Source organism: Anguilla anguilla, chromosome 8 (genome assembly GCF_013347855.1).
Source record: "Anguilla anguilla isolate fAngAng1 chromosome 8, fAngAng1.pri, whole genome shotgun sequence".
Taxonomy (NCBI): domain Eukaryota; kingdom Metazoa; phylum Chordata; class Actinopteri; order Anguilliformes; family Anguillidae; genus Anguilla; species Anguilla anguilla.
The window spans coordinates 485,214-498,806 of record NC_049208.1 but is presented as its reverse complement, the minus strand read 5'-3'; the positions used below and the strand labels follow the sequence as shown (position 1 = coordinate 498,806).

The 13,593-nt window shown below is 52.0% G+C and overlaps 1 protein-coding gene across 2 annotated transcripts in view; it reads left to right on the top strand.

Moving 5' to 3' along the window:
• Nucleotides 1–13,593, top strand: part of LOC118234049 (partitioning defective 3 homolog) — a 258,754-nt gene that overhangs the window by 181,867 nt on the left and 63,294 nt on the right. For both annotated transcript variants that reach the window (XM_035430352.1, XM_035430351.1), the window contains exons 19-20: nt 476–703; nt 4,255–4,498. In XM_035430352.1, the coding sequence (XP_035286243.1) occupies nt 476–703; nt 4,255–4,498 (472 nt within the window). The remainder of the gene's footprint in view (nt 1–475; nt 704–4,254; nt 4,499–13,593) is intronic.

The following is a 13,593-nucleotide window of genomic DNA, read 5'->3' as shown; positions in this document are numbered from 1 at the left end:
TATGAAAGGGAAACTACACCCTACTTTACTGTTATTGCACTGTTAATGCTATTGTATTTTCCCTCTTTTGGAAGGTTAACAAAATACCGTTTTTATAAGTTGTAGCTGTCTAGACATGTTACGTGCTGCTTCCTGCATCTGAAACATGCCTCTGGCTCAGATATGGGGTGGCCCTCTATAGGGAGTGTGTGTGCCTGTCCCCCTCATGGTCTCACTTAAAATACATCACCTGGTCACACCTGGGCACACTTTTCTTGGATGGGAGACTGATATCAAAAATATATGGCATTTGGGGCTTTCATATCTGCAATATTTTTTGGCGGACAGATCAATTTACTGTCAAAAAGTGAATTTTAGGGTGAAGTTCCCCTCTAAGGTGGGCGGGCCAAAACTCTAATGCTTTTTGGATGTTGTTTCCCTTTAAAACATGCCCCCCCCCCCCCCCCCCCCCCCCCCCCCCCGTTTCCCCCGGAAGGCTCCCCCACGCGGGACGTCGGCCCGGCCCTGGGCCTGAAGAAGTCCAGCTCGCTGGAGAGCCTGCAGACGGCCGTCGCCGAGGTAACGCTGAACGGGGACATCCCGCTGCACAGGCCCCGCCCCCGCATCATCCGCGGCCGCGTCTGCAACGACAGCTTCCGCGCCGCCATCGACAAGTCCTACGACCGGCCGGCCGCCGAGGAGGACGAGGAGGGCATGGAGACACGTAAGCACCATGGCAACGAGGGCGGGGAGGGCATGGAGACACGTAAGCGCCACGGCAACGAGGGCGGGGAGGGCATGGAGACACGTAAGCGCCAGGGCGGGGAGGGCGGGGAGGGCATGGAGACACGTAAGCGCCAGGGCGGGGAGGGCGGGGAGGGCATGGAGACACGTAAGCGCCATGGCAACGAGGGGCGGGGAGGGCATGGAGACACGTAAGCGCCGCGGCGACGAGGGGCGGGGAGGGCATGGAGACACGTAAGCGCCATGGCAACGAGGGGCGGGGAGGGCATGGAGACACGTAAGCGCCATGGCAACGAGGGGCGGGGAGGGCATGGAGACACGTAAGCGCCATGGCGACGAGGGCGGGGAGGGCATGGAGACACGTAAGCGCCATGGCAACGAGGGCGGGGAGGGCATGGAGACACGTAAGCGCCACGGCGACGAGGGCGGGGAGGGCATGGAGACACGTAAGCGCCATGGCGACGAGGGCGGGGAGGGCATGGAGACACGTAAGCGCCACGGCGACGAGGGCGGGGAGGGCATGGAGACACGTAAGCACCACGGCAACTAGGGGCGGGAAAAGCTCAGTGCGCACGGCCCCGGCGGCCATGTTGCCCAAAGCCAGCGAGAGAGGAGAGAGAGAACCTGGGGGGGAACCCGTGTGATTTAACAGGTCTGAGCTGAACCTGGGGGGGGGGGAACCCCGTGTGATTTAACAGGTCTGAGCTGAACCGGGGGGAACCCCGTGTGATTTAACAGGTCTGAGCTGAACCTAGGGGGGGGGAACCCCGTGTGATTTAACAGGTCTGAGCTGAACCGGGGGGGGGGGAACCCCGTGTGATTTAACAGGTCTGAGCTGAACCGGGGGGAACCCCGTGTGATTTAACAGGTCTGAGCTGAACCTGGGGGGGGGAACCCCGTGTGATTTAACAGGTCTGAGCTGAACCGGGGGGAACCCCGTGTGATTTAACAGGTCTGAGCTGAACCGGGGGGAACCCCGTGTGATTTAACAGGTCTGAGCTGAACCGGGGGGAACCCCGTGTGATTTAACAGGTCTGAGCTGAACCTGGGGGTACCCCGTGTGATTTAACAGGTCTGAGCTGAACCGGGGGGAACCCCGTGTGATTTAACAGGTCTGAGCTGAACCGGGGGGAACCCCGTGTGATTTAACAGGTCTGAGCTGAACCTGGGGGGGGGGGAACCCCGTGTGATTTAACAGGTCTGAGCTGCAGAACAGCCGTGCAGCCCAGGCCTTATGTGCAGGCCTCATCCCCATCCTGTCCTTTCAGATGCCTGTGGAAACTAACGGCTGATAAACTTCCTGAACGCGGATCTCTGGGCCGGGCTCAAAATCTGAGTCCTCCCAGACTCTTAGAGTCTCCCACAGAGCCTCTCCTACCCAGCTCCTAAATTTAAAAGTGGCTGAATAAGCACTTCTGCCTTTTAAAGCTCTAATTATATCATACACAGATTCTCTTTGCTTTTATCACTGAGGCAAAGGGGAGCACACTAAATGGAAACAAGTCACACTTTCCAGTGATTAAAAGAACTAGAGATATCATACACTTCTGCTTGTGTTTGATCCATGAAAAATATGTAAAATTGGAAGCAAGTTTCCAAAGAAGAGGCCTACCTTATGATTTATTTATTTATTTTGCTTTTATTACAGACAGCCTGTACTATTTTGGTTCTTGTTAGGCTATGCTGTGTCTTTTGTAATGGCATTATAGAAAAAAAACGATATTTGCTAATGAGATCCAGCTTACAGCTTGTTTCATTATGAGTTATTCATTTCTAAAACAATTTATGGAATGAGAGCCTGTTTTTTAAAGGCTAGAGTAGTGCAAGTAAACATCCCAAGAAATGATTCAGATTTTTTTTTTTAAACCCCTCTTTCACGGCTGCACACATTTTGGTTCCAAACAAACCCCATTAGCACCGGGTTCCGAGCGGTTCTGTAGTGTTGGTACTGGGTTCTGGGCGGTTCTGTAGTGTTGGTACTGGGTTCCGGGCGGTTCTGTAGTGCTGGTACTGGGTTCCAGGCGGTTCTGTAGTGCTGGTACTGGGTTCCCGGCAGTTCTGTAGTGTTGGTACTGGGTTCCAGGCGGTTCTGTAGTGTTTGTACTGGGTTCCAGGCGGTTCTGTAGTGTTGGTACTGGGTTCCAGGCGGTTCTGTAGTGTTGGTACTGGGTTCCAGGCGGTTCTGTAGTGTTGGTACTGGGTTCCAGGCGGTTCTGTAGTGTTGGTACTGGGTTCCTGGCGGTTCTGTAGTGTTGGTACTGGGTTCCAGGCGGTTCTGTAATGTTGGTACTGGGTTCCAGGCGGTTCTGTAGTGTTGGTACTGGGTTCCAGGCGGTTCTGTAGTGCTGGTACTGGGTTCCTGGCAGTTCTGTAGTGTTGGTACTGGGTTCCAGGCGGTTCTGTAGTGTTGGTACTGGGTTCCCGGCAGTTCTGTAGTGTTGGTACTGGGTTCCAGGCGGTTCTGTAGTGTTGGTACTGGGTTCCAGGTGGTTCTGTAGTGTTGGTACTGGGTTCCAGGCGGTTCTGTAGTGTTGGTACTGGGTTCTGGGTGGTTCTGTAGTGCTGGTACTGGGTTCCAGGCGGTTCTGTAGTGCTGGTACTGGGTTCCAGGCGGTTCTGTAATGTTGGTACTGGGTTCTGGGCGGTTCTGTAGTGCTGGTACTGGGTTCCAGGTGGTTCTGTAGTGCTGGTACTGGGTTCCAGGCGGTTCTGTAGTGCAGGCGTTGCGTTTTCCTCACATTTGAAACGGGCTGCTCTCGTTCTGGAGCTGTGATCTGTTTCTCCCGAGGCCTTTCTCCTTCCCTCTCGGACTGCAGTCAGAGACCAGCGTGTGGCGCTAGTAAGCCTTAATCCTACGCCCGTCTCCCCGCCCGCTCTGTACCGACGACCCGCGGGTCAGAAACACTGCTCCCCATAGCGGATTACCGCTTCGCCGTTTACCCGCCCCCCTTTTAATTTGGCGGTTGTTTACGCGAGCTATCCAAACGAATTAATTAAAGTTTACTTCAGGCTTTCCGCTCTTATTAGTCTGGTAGATGCAGAGGGCTCCCTAGAGGCATTTCTCTGTCTTAATATTGCGTCTGCCCAGTTCTCTACTCTTCCGAGTACAATATCGGGAGAAAAACGTGTAATCCATAAACACATTATGATCACAACTGGAAGTATTGTTTTCATAAATCCGCATTATAAGCACTGAGGTTTGAAGTTCGAGGGGATTGTGGTTAGTGATGACGCCTGTGCCTGCATGTGGCGCTGCTGTGGGTAGGTGTTCTGATCTCTGTCAGAACTGACTGGACTGCAGTGAAAACAAATGTTTCCTCCAAGCAGTCATCCTGAAAACACAACATGTCATTCCAGTAAGACCCTTATCATTGCAAGATTTGAACAAAGAACTGTTCAATGTTAGTCTCTCTCTCTCTCCCCCTCTCTCCCCCCTCTCTCTCTCTCCCTCCCCCTCCCCCCCCCCCTCCCCCCCCTCTCTCCCCCTCTCTCCCCGTCCCCCCCCTCTCTCCCCCCCCCCCCCCCCCGCAGTGGAGGAGGACACGGAGGAGAGTTCGCGGTCGGGACGTGATTCGGTCTCCACCCTCGCTGACCTCTCCCCCCTGGTACCCAGCGGCCCCACCCTCCCTGAGAAGCAGGTGAACGGCGGCCGGATAAAGGAGGAGAAGAAGGAGAAGAAAGGAGGGAAGGAGAAGAAGAAGCAGGAGAGGGACAAAGAGAAGGAGAAGAGCAAAGCCAAGAAAGGCGTGCTGAAGGGCCTGGGGGACATGTTCAGGTAACAGCGGCGTTTACCTGCGGCTCACCGCTAACCCGCGGCATACCGCCATGCTGTAGGGCTGTGTTCTGCCCCCTGCTGGTCAGCTGTGACTCTGAAGGCTGCTGTAGGGCTGTGTCCTGAACCTTACTGGTCAGCTGTGACTCTGAAGTCTGCTGTAGGGCTGTGTCCTGAACCCTACTGGTCAGCTGTGACTCTGAAGTCTGCTGTAGGGCTGTGTTCTGACTCCTACTGGTCAGCTGTGACTCTGAAGGCTGCTGTAGGGCTGTGTCCTGAACCCTACTGGTCAGCTGTGACTCTGCAGGCTGTTGTAGGGCTGTGTTCTGACTCCTACTGGTCAGCTGTGACTCTGAAGACTGTCGTAGGGCTGTGTTCTGAACCCTACTGGTCAGCTGTGACTCTGAAGGCTGCTGTAGGGCTGTGTCCTGCCCCCTGCTAGTCAGCTGTGACTCTGAAGACTGCTGTAGGGCTGTGTTCTGAACCCTACTGGTCAGCTGTGACTCTGCAGGCTGTTGTAGGGCTGTGTTCTGAACCCTACTGGTCAGCTGTGACTCTGAAGACTGTCGTAGGGCTGTGTCCTGCCCCCTACTGGTCAGCTGTGACTCTGAAGGCTGCTGTAGGGCTGTGTCCTGCCCCCTGCTGATCAGCTGTGACTCTGCAGACTGTTGTAGGGCTGTGTTCTGACTCCTACTGGTCAGCTGTGACTCTGAAGACTGTCGTAGGGCTGTGTTCTGAACCCTACTGGTCAGCTGTGACTCTGAAGGCTGCTGTAGGGCTGTGTCCTGCCCCCTGCTAGTCAGCTGTGACTCTGAAGACTGCTGTAGGGCTGTGTTCTGAACCCTACTGGTCAGCTGTGACTCTGCAGGCTGTTGTAGGGCTGTGTTCTGAACCCTACTGGTCAGCTGTGACTCTGAAGACTGTCGTAGGGCTGTGTCCTGCCCCCTACTGGTCAGCTGTGACTCTGAAGGCTGCTGTAGGGCTGTGTCCTGCCCCCTGCTGATCAGCTGTGACTCTGCAGACTGTTGTAGGGCTGTGTTCTGACTCCTACTGGTCAGCACACGCCCGTCACTTGGTACTGCAACCCGGTGGTCCGGCGCTTATTTTCACATCTCTGAAATACCGCTCTTAATTTACTCATACCTCAGAGTTACGTGTTCTTCCCGTGCAGTACCCGGTAATGCTAATGGACTGGGCTCTTCCCGTACAGTACCCGTTAATGCTAACAGGCTGGGCTCTTCCCATACAGTACCCATTAATGCTAACGGGCCAGGCTCTTCCCGTCCAGTACCCGTTAATGCTAACGGGCTAGGCTCTTCCCTTACAGTACCCGTTAATGCTAACGGGCCGGGCTCTCCTAGCAGTGCTGCTGCCCAGTGAAACCCCACCCCCAGCGCCCCTGAGAAATGTTTAATTCATCACCCTCCCCGCCTGCAGAGGCATGCTGGGAAGGCCGTAAATCAAACGCTAGTGGCGGGCGCTAGCGCCTTGGCGCTCCTGTCATTAAGAAACAGGGTTTCTCTTTTGTTCTCTTTGATCATGGGAACGCCTCGGGAACGCCTCGGGAAGTCTGATGGATCTGCTGTCTGCTTTGCGCCGGGGGGGGGGGCGGGGCATCCTGGTCGCCGTGGAGCGCTGGGCTTCCTGCCGCTCTCTGGGGGTGTGGCGTTCTCGCTGTGTGTGCAGAGCGCAGGTCAGCGTGTCACTGTGGCGGGTTTGGCGGAATGGCTGCTGATTTGGTCCAATGGCTGGGCGCGGTGTAACTGCTACACGCCCTAACTGTGGGACAGGGGGCGGAGTCTCTGCCTTTTATTGGCTCTGTGGATGCTGTGCTCTGTCACGGGAATTAAAAATTGTGAACGCGACTAATTATTGACATTTTTATTTTGTGTACATTTGAAGTGCTGCCTCTGTCAGGCCAAAACCACAGACATGTTTTTGTGGTAAATTTTGGGCTAAAGCGTGAGCTATAATGTGTGGTTGAGTACTGAAACAGGGATTCCCGGACATGGTGGCCTTACCCTTGATTGCCTGCCTGGTTTTAAGAGGTAACTGGGGGTATTTGTTTTTTTCTGTTTGAAGGCAGGTGCCATGCTCTGTAATCTGGTATTGTGTACTTGCACAGCGACGGGCATCTCTCCAGGCTTTCTGGAGATACCTGCTTGACAGTACATTAGAACCCTACCAGCTGGGGCTGATGATGTCACAGAGTCCACCAGAACCTTGGGACTGGTGCTGATGATGTCACAGAGAATGCATTAAGACCTGGGGGTTGGGCTGAAGATGTCACTGAGGGTTCATTTGAACCATGGAGGAGCTGGGCAGATGATGTCACAGAGTGCAGTAGAATCCCTGGGGGAGGAGGGGGAGTGGCTGATGATGTCACAAGGAGTGGGATCCCTGTGATGATGTCACAGAAAGGGTATGATATGAGTGATGATGTCACTGCTGGATTGCCTACGAGATGACGAGCCTGTCCTGTTTCAGTTTTTTGGAAGTAGCTAGTCAGGGTGGCTGGTGTGCCAGGTTTCATACTCATGTAAAAAGGGTATTCTGGGCTGCTCTGATCCCTTCCCCAGCCCATAACCCTGTTCCATCTCTTTGCTGCTCCATCTCTTTCTCCCCTGCAGCCCTCAGCCTTTCAGGCTTCTGGTTATTTCCCTTAGAAGTGAGATTTCCTTTGAAGGGCACTCTGACGGGGTTTTAATTTAAAAGCTGCATTCATGCTCACCCGCTCACTGGGGAGGAGGGAGGTGCTAATGTAAATCCGGAGGACGGTGCGGCTGGATCCACTGAGACGCGCAGACCACGCTTTATTTATGTAGAGGGGTATGAGACCTCCAGGTCTGATGCTGAGAAAAAACTCCTCCGTCTGAAATTCAGCAGCCTACATGTTCAATATCTCATGTGCTCATGTCTTCCACAGATTAAAGTAATAATACAACTTTTTATTATAAATTATGATATTGAAGGTTCTCGTGGGAAAATGAGGGTGAGTATTCCTGATTAAATGAGTCTCCATGGCTTTTATTGAATAAACTGAGGTTTGGGAGACTCGTGTTGTTAGGAGACCACATGAGATTAGAATGTTCCCAACTGAACATTCTAATGCTGATGTCACAATCACCGCCCGTTAGCAGGGGAGTTCTAGAACACTGACTTGAAAATGTAGACATTCCAAAAATAAGGGTTAATATTCTGTGGGGAAGCAACTTAGTTAAAAAGTAGCCTGATTAAATTCATTCATTGGAAAATAACTACTATTCAAGAAGAATTAAATGGCCTCTGTAAGTAATTGAAAATATTTCAAAACCAATTGCAATACAATAGACTGCTGTACACGGAATTTTTGCCTATGACTATGGTCCACAATTCAAAGATCAGGCTTTAAACTTTGTTTTGTTAACTTGCTCCTCATTTGTAATCATCCACAACTAACATGTTGTAATTACAGTCATCAGCTGCTTAGGAACCACTGAATATATTAAAATATTTTGGAATGTAATTTTAGTTGTTAAAAAATGTACATTTTTCAAGCCAAATTTTTGTTGTAATATTTGTTCCAAGTGGTATTAGCAGGGATAAATATTCATTTTGTTAATTCTTCAACTATTTGGAAGAGTTAGTATTCCCAACCAAATGCCCAGATTTTGGTCCGTAGTGTCTGGTAACTGAAGGATGCTTGTTAGCACTGGCAGCCAAGCTCTGTTTGTTGTTCAAGAAAAATGGCAAAGCCAAACAGAACGGCGTTGTTTTTACCCGGGTCTGAGGTCGGCCATCTTTGTTTTTGTTTCAGTTTGACTGTGTAGAGTGACGCAACCAGCGTAGACTGACCCCACACTAAGGCACACTGTTTGGTATTGTGTCACTTAAGGTCCTGCTTAGATCTTAGATTACAGTGTGAGTTTGACTTGTGAGCTGCGGGGAGATAAGAATCGGAGGTTTTCATTGCTTTGGAGGAGAAGCCCTGCTTGCCTGCGCTCTGCTGAACAACAATGGAGGCAGTGAGAGAGAAAAGAGCGGGAAATTCCCTGGTGTGCTGTCAGGTGTCTCTGCTCATTATGCCATCTGAATGAGCTACTGGGAACGGCTCCATGCAGTGGAACAGGGTACGGCTGTGAGATTAAATGAGCTGAACACCATCGCGAGCAGAGCCAAGCGCATGTTCTGCTACAAACACCTCACACACCGATGGCTCCCGCACAGTCCTTCAGCTGTGTCAGCCGTACTACACCCCCGTACTGCAGAGAGGCAATCTCTCCTCGTTTAATGTGCATGTTAGCGCCAGACAGAGCAAAGCCGATGTCCCTGGCTCTGATGTTTCGAAGGGCCGTTTCATTTTCTCCTGCTGTGATTGGTGCTCCTGGAGCACTGCTTTCGCAGCAAATCACAGGGAAGTTCCTGAGTCACCTGAGTCAGTCCGCCTGCTGCACACTGCTGTCCTCAACTTTGGATTATAAAAAGTTTTTAACAAAGCTTTTTACTTTTTTTTTTAAACAAAGTTCACAGATTTTGTTATTTTTTTACTTTGTTGCGAGGTGACTCTCTCTGTTCCATCAGTCAGAATTAAGGGAAGAAGCACAGCAGTCAGACAGAACGCCGTCTTTTGGAGGGTAATGGTGACGCCGGTGCACTAACTGTACCACCATCTCGGTCGGGGGGTTAGAGTTTGGGGGGGGGGGGGGGGCTCACAGGGGACTCTTTTTAGTCTCAGTCGGATGGGGAACTCGCTGCCTGACGGAGGAAGCCGCGGATAATGAGCTCCGTGGAGAAGAGAAATGATCACCGAGCGATAGCATCTGCGCTAACCCCACAGGAGCCTGTTCCCCCTGCGCAGTACTGACAGGAGTCTGTTCCCCCTGTGCAGTACTGACAGGAGTCTGTTCCCCCAGTGCAGTACTGACAGGAGCGTGTTCCCACAGCGCAGTACTGACAGGAGGCTGTTCCCCCTGTGATAAGCCCACAGGATCCTGTTCCTCCAGCGCAGTACTGACAGGAGCCTGTTCCCCCAGCGCAGTACTGACAGGAGCCTGTTCCCCCTGCGCAGTACTGACAGGAGCCTGTTCCCCCAGCGCAGTACTGACAGGAGGCTGTTCCTCCTGCGCTAACCCCACAGGAGCCTGTTCCCCCTGCACAGTACTGACAGGAGCCTGTTCCCCCAGCGTAGTACTGACAGGAGCCTGTTCCCCCTGTGCTAAGCCCACAGGAGCCTGTTCCCCCTGCACAGTACTGACAGGAGCCTGTTCCCCCTGCGCAGTACTGACAGGAGCCTGTTCCCTCTGCGCAGTACTGACAAGATCCTGTTCCCCCTGCGCTAAGCCCGCAGGATCCTGTTCCCTCTGCACAGTACTGACAGGAGCCTGTTCCCCCTGTGCAGTACTGACAGGAGCCTGTTCCCCCTTTACAGTACTGACAGGAGCCTGTTCCCCCTGCGCTAAGCCCGCAGGATCCTGTTCCCTCTGCACAGTACTGACAGGAGCCTGTTCCCCCTGCACAGTACTGACAGGAGCCTGTTCCCCCTTTGCAGTACTGACAGGAGACTGTTCCCCCTGCGCTAAGCCCACAGGATCCTGTTCCCCCTGCACAGTACTGACAGGAGCCTGTTCCCTCTGCACAGTACTGACAGGATCATGTTCCCCCTACACTGTGGTTAGTGCGCATGAAGAAACCACAATCCTCCCATTAGCACCGGCTAACAATCCACAGGTCAAAGAAGCATGTGGGTCTGCACTGGTGGGCTGTTTCTGACTGGCTTGTGTTACAGGTGCTGTGTGGTTGATGACGCAGTTTTACTTTGCATTTCATTCTCTTTTTGGGTTGAAGATCAGTGTGTTATTGCTGTCCTTACAGTGCGAAACTAACTTTTCTTTTCAAGACAAGATTTAACTAAAACTGTATTATTTTTAGCTGGACCGCAACAGCAGGGCCAGCCCTACAAACGCGAATGTCTGTGACTGACTGACTGACTGGGTGATAAAGTTACACCGCGCATGTCTGTGACATCGGCCGGTTCGGTCCAGCCATATACTAGGTTTTAACCTGGTTTTGTTTGAACTTAGCCAGAGCAAATCGCACACAATGATCTCTTTCATATCCAAAATTATAATTGCGACTCACCTGCATGTGAGCCCCTCACTAAAGTAATGACACTCATTTTTTTTTAAAGGACTTAATGAAGGATTACGCTATGCTTATTAAAAAGTGAGTTGTGCATTTCTGTTTTTCATTATTGTGTGCCTTATCTTTGGAGGGGGGATATGGTTTTAATTAATTTAAAATTTTAATCTTGCCTGAGACAGATAAAGAGCCTTTGCTCCCCAGCAGTGACAGGCTACAGCCTCCGTGTAGCTTCAGTCAGTGATGCATGTCCTCCTTGGGGTCAGTAAAGTAGACATTTTGGTTTTTTGCCTGTCGCGCGATGATTGGCTCAGAGATGACGGGGGAAACTCCCCGCTATTGGCCGTGCAGGAGCAGGCCCAGCATGCCACTGCTCTCTAAAATGGCCGCCGCTCCTGTGGCCTTCCCCAGTCGCTGTGCGTAAACAGCGCTTACTCAACATGACCGCCGCTCCTGTGGCCTTCCCCAGTCGCTGTGCGTAAACAGCGCTTACTCAACATGGCCGCCGCTCCTGTGGCCTTCCCCAGTCGCTGTGCGTAAACAGCGCTTACTCAACATGGCCGCCGCTCCTGTGGCCTTCCCCGGTCGCTGTGCGTAAACAGCGCTTACTCAACATGACCGCCGCTCCTGTGGCCTTCCCCAGTCGCTGTGCGTAAACAGCGCTTACTCAACATGGCCGCCGCTCCTGTGGCCTTCCCCAGTCGCTGTGCGTAAACAGCGCTTACTCAACATGACCGCCGCTCCTGTGGCCTTCCCCAGTCGCTGTGCGTAAACAGCGCTTACTCAACATGGCCGCCGCTCCTGTGGCCTTCCCCAGTCGCTGTGCGTAAACAGCGCTTACTCAACATGGCCGCCACTCCTGTGGCCTTCCCCGGTCGCTGTGCGTAAACAGCGCTTACTCAACATGGCCGCCGCTCCTGTGGCCTTCCCCAGTCGCTGTGCGTAAACAGCGCTTACTCAACATAGCCGCAGCACTTACTCAACATGGCCGCCGCTGAAGAGTGCCGTGTGACCCCAGCCTGACGCTGGAATCGATCCCGTCTGCCGTCGTTACGACTCTTTCTGTGCGTGTGCTGCTGGGTTGTGTTGCGTGTTCTGCTGGGTTGTGTTGCGTGTGGCCGTTGGGTTGTGTTGCGTGTGCTGTTGGGTTGTGTTGCGTGTGGCCGTTGGGTTGTGTTGCGTGTGCTGTTGGGTTGTGTTGCGTGTACTGCTGGGTTGTGTTGCGTGTGCTGTTGGGTTGTGTTGCGTGTACTGCTGGGTTGTGTTGCGTGTGCTATTGGGTTGTGTTGCGTGTGGCCGTTGGGTTGTGTTGCCTGTGCTGTTGGGTAGTGTTGCATGTGGCTATTGGGTTGTGGTGCATGTGCTGTTGGGTTGTGGTGCGTGTGGCTGTTGGGTTGTTTTGCTCTGCGCTGTGTTGTGTTTATGCTGAGCGGGTGTTTAAGCTGCTGCCTCTTGGCCTGGGGGGTCTTTGAAAAAACGGATTTCTGTCTGAGCAGGACCTGCCTCGATAAATAAAAGGGAAATAAATTAAAAAACGAATCCAGATCCAACCGTCTCTATGTGCAAGGCTGCGATGTTCGCATTAGAACAGCAGAGATGAAAGCTCGCCTCTGGTAAATCTGCATGGGGTTTGTGTTGCTGAGGAACAGAAGACTCCAGGGGGGGTGTAGCAGTTAGAGTGATGGATCAGGGGGGACCGGGGGGGCGCGGGGGGGGGGGGGGGGCAGGCTGGGCTCAGGTTCTCCACGGAAACACGCTGCAGGTCACAGATTTATGATGGCGACACCCCTCTGTGTACGCTGTGTTTACACTGAGGCATCGTGGGTAAAAGTGACTGCCCAGCATAATGCTGAGTATCTCTCCCTCAGAATACTTTCCCTCTATCCCCCATCTCTCTTTCTTTCTCTCTCTCTCACTCCATCCCCCAATCTCATCATTTCTGCATCTTTATTACAAAAATTCAACATGTCTAAATTGAGGGGATGCAAAAAAAGTATCTTGTTTTCTCACTTTCTTTCTCTCTCCTTTCATTTTGGAGTTTGAAGTAGGGGTCTGTGTTTGGTGGTGTGGGTGAGGCTGGGTTGGCAGGGTGGGGGGAGGGTGGAGTGGTGGGCATATCCAGGTATATTCTTCATCAATTTTGAAGGACTTTGATGTGCTCAATAAAAAGAACACACACACACACTTTCTCTCTCACACACACACACACGCACTCTCTCTCTACCTCCCTATCTCTTTTTATAATCTCCCTCTGAGTCTTCTTTTCTGCTTTCGTGTCTGCTGTTACTCTTGAGGGCTTTTCTTTGAGTGAAATGTGCTGTTGCTTTAGCAGAGAGATGGGTAATTAATGGAAGTCTTTGGAGTGAGACAGATACCTGTCGTCTGCTTCACTGATAGCTGATAAGTGTCCTCTTAGTGTTGGTGTGTATTCTGCAGTTTGTATTTAGATGTTTTCACACTCCACTTCATCCATTTGTTGATTAATTAATCAGGTAATGCGTCTCTCTGGCACAAACCTGCGCGCCTCTCTTCGTGTTTTCTCAGTCTCTCCCTGACTGTCGGATCTCACGGAGGCTGACAGTGTGATTATAGTCTTGCCATCTCATTCAGCTGAGAGAAATGCTTTAGTGGGAGGGGGGGCGTTTTAATGTAAAACAGGCCTGCATGAAGCATTGATAAAATGTTCTTTCCTTTCCATGAAAGCACCCCGTTTGCCATTTTGGAAATTGCCCCGGTCTGCAGTAATCTTGCCTTCGAGCGAGTTTGTGCCGCGTAGTTGGCGGCTGTGAGCTTCGGTTTTTAAACGGAAACGGTCTGAGAAAATGAGACAAGCCAGCGCTCTCGCTAGTCTGTCATCAGCTTCTCTTCCTCCAAACTGGAGTGTCATTTTTTTTTGTTTAAATCACTACTTTGGATTTTCAAATCCATTACCATCGCACAACTTACAAATTGTCTTTGTGGGAAAAGAATGTGTTTTGGTC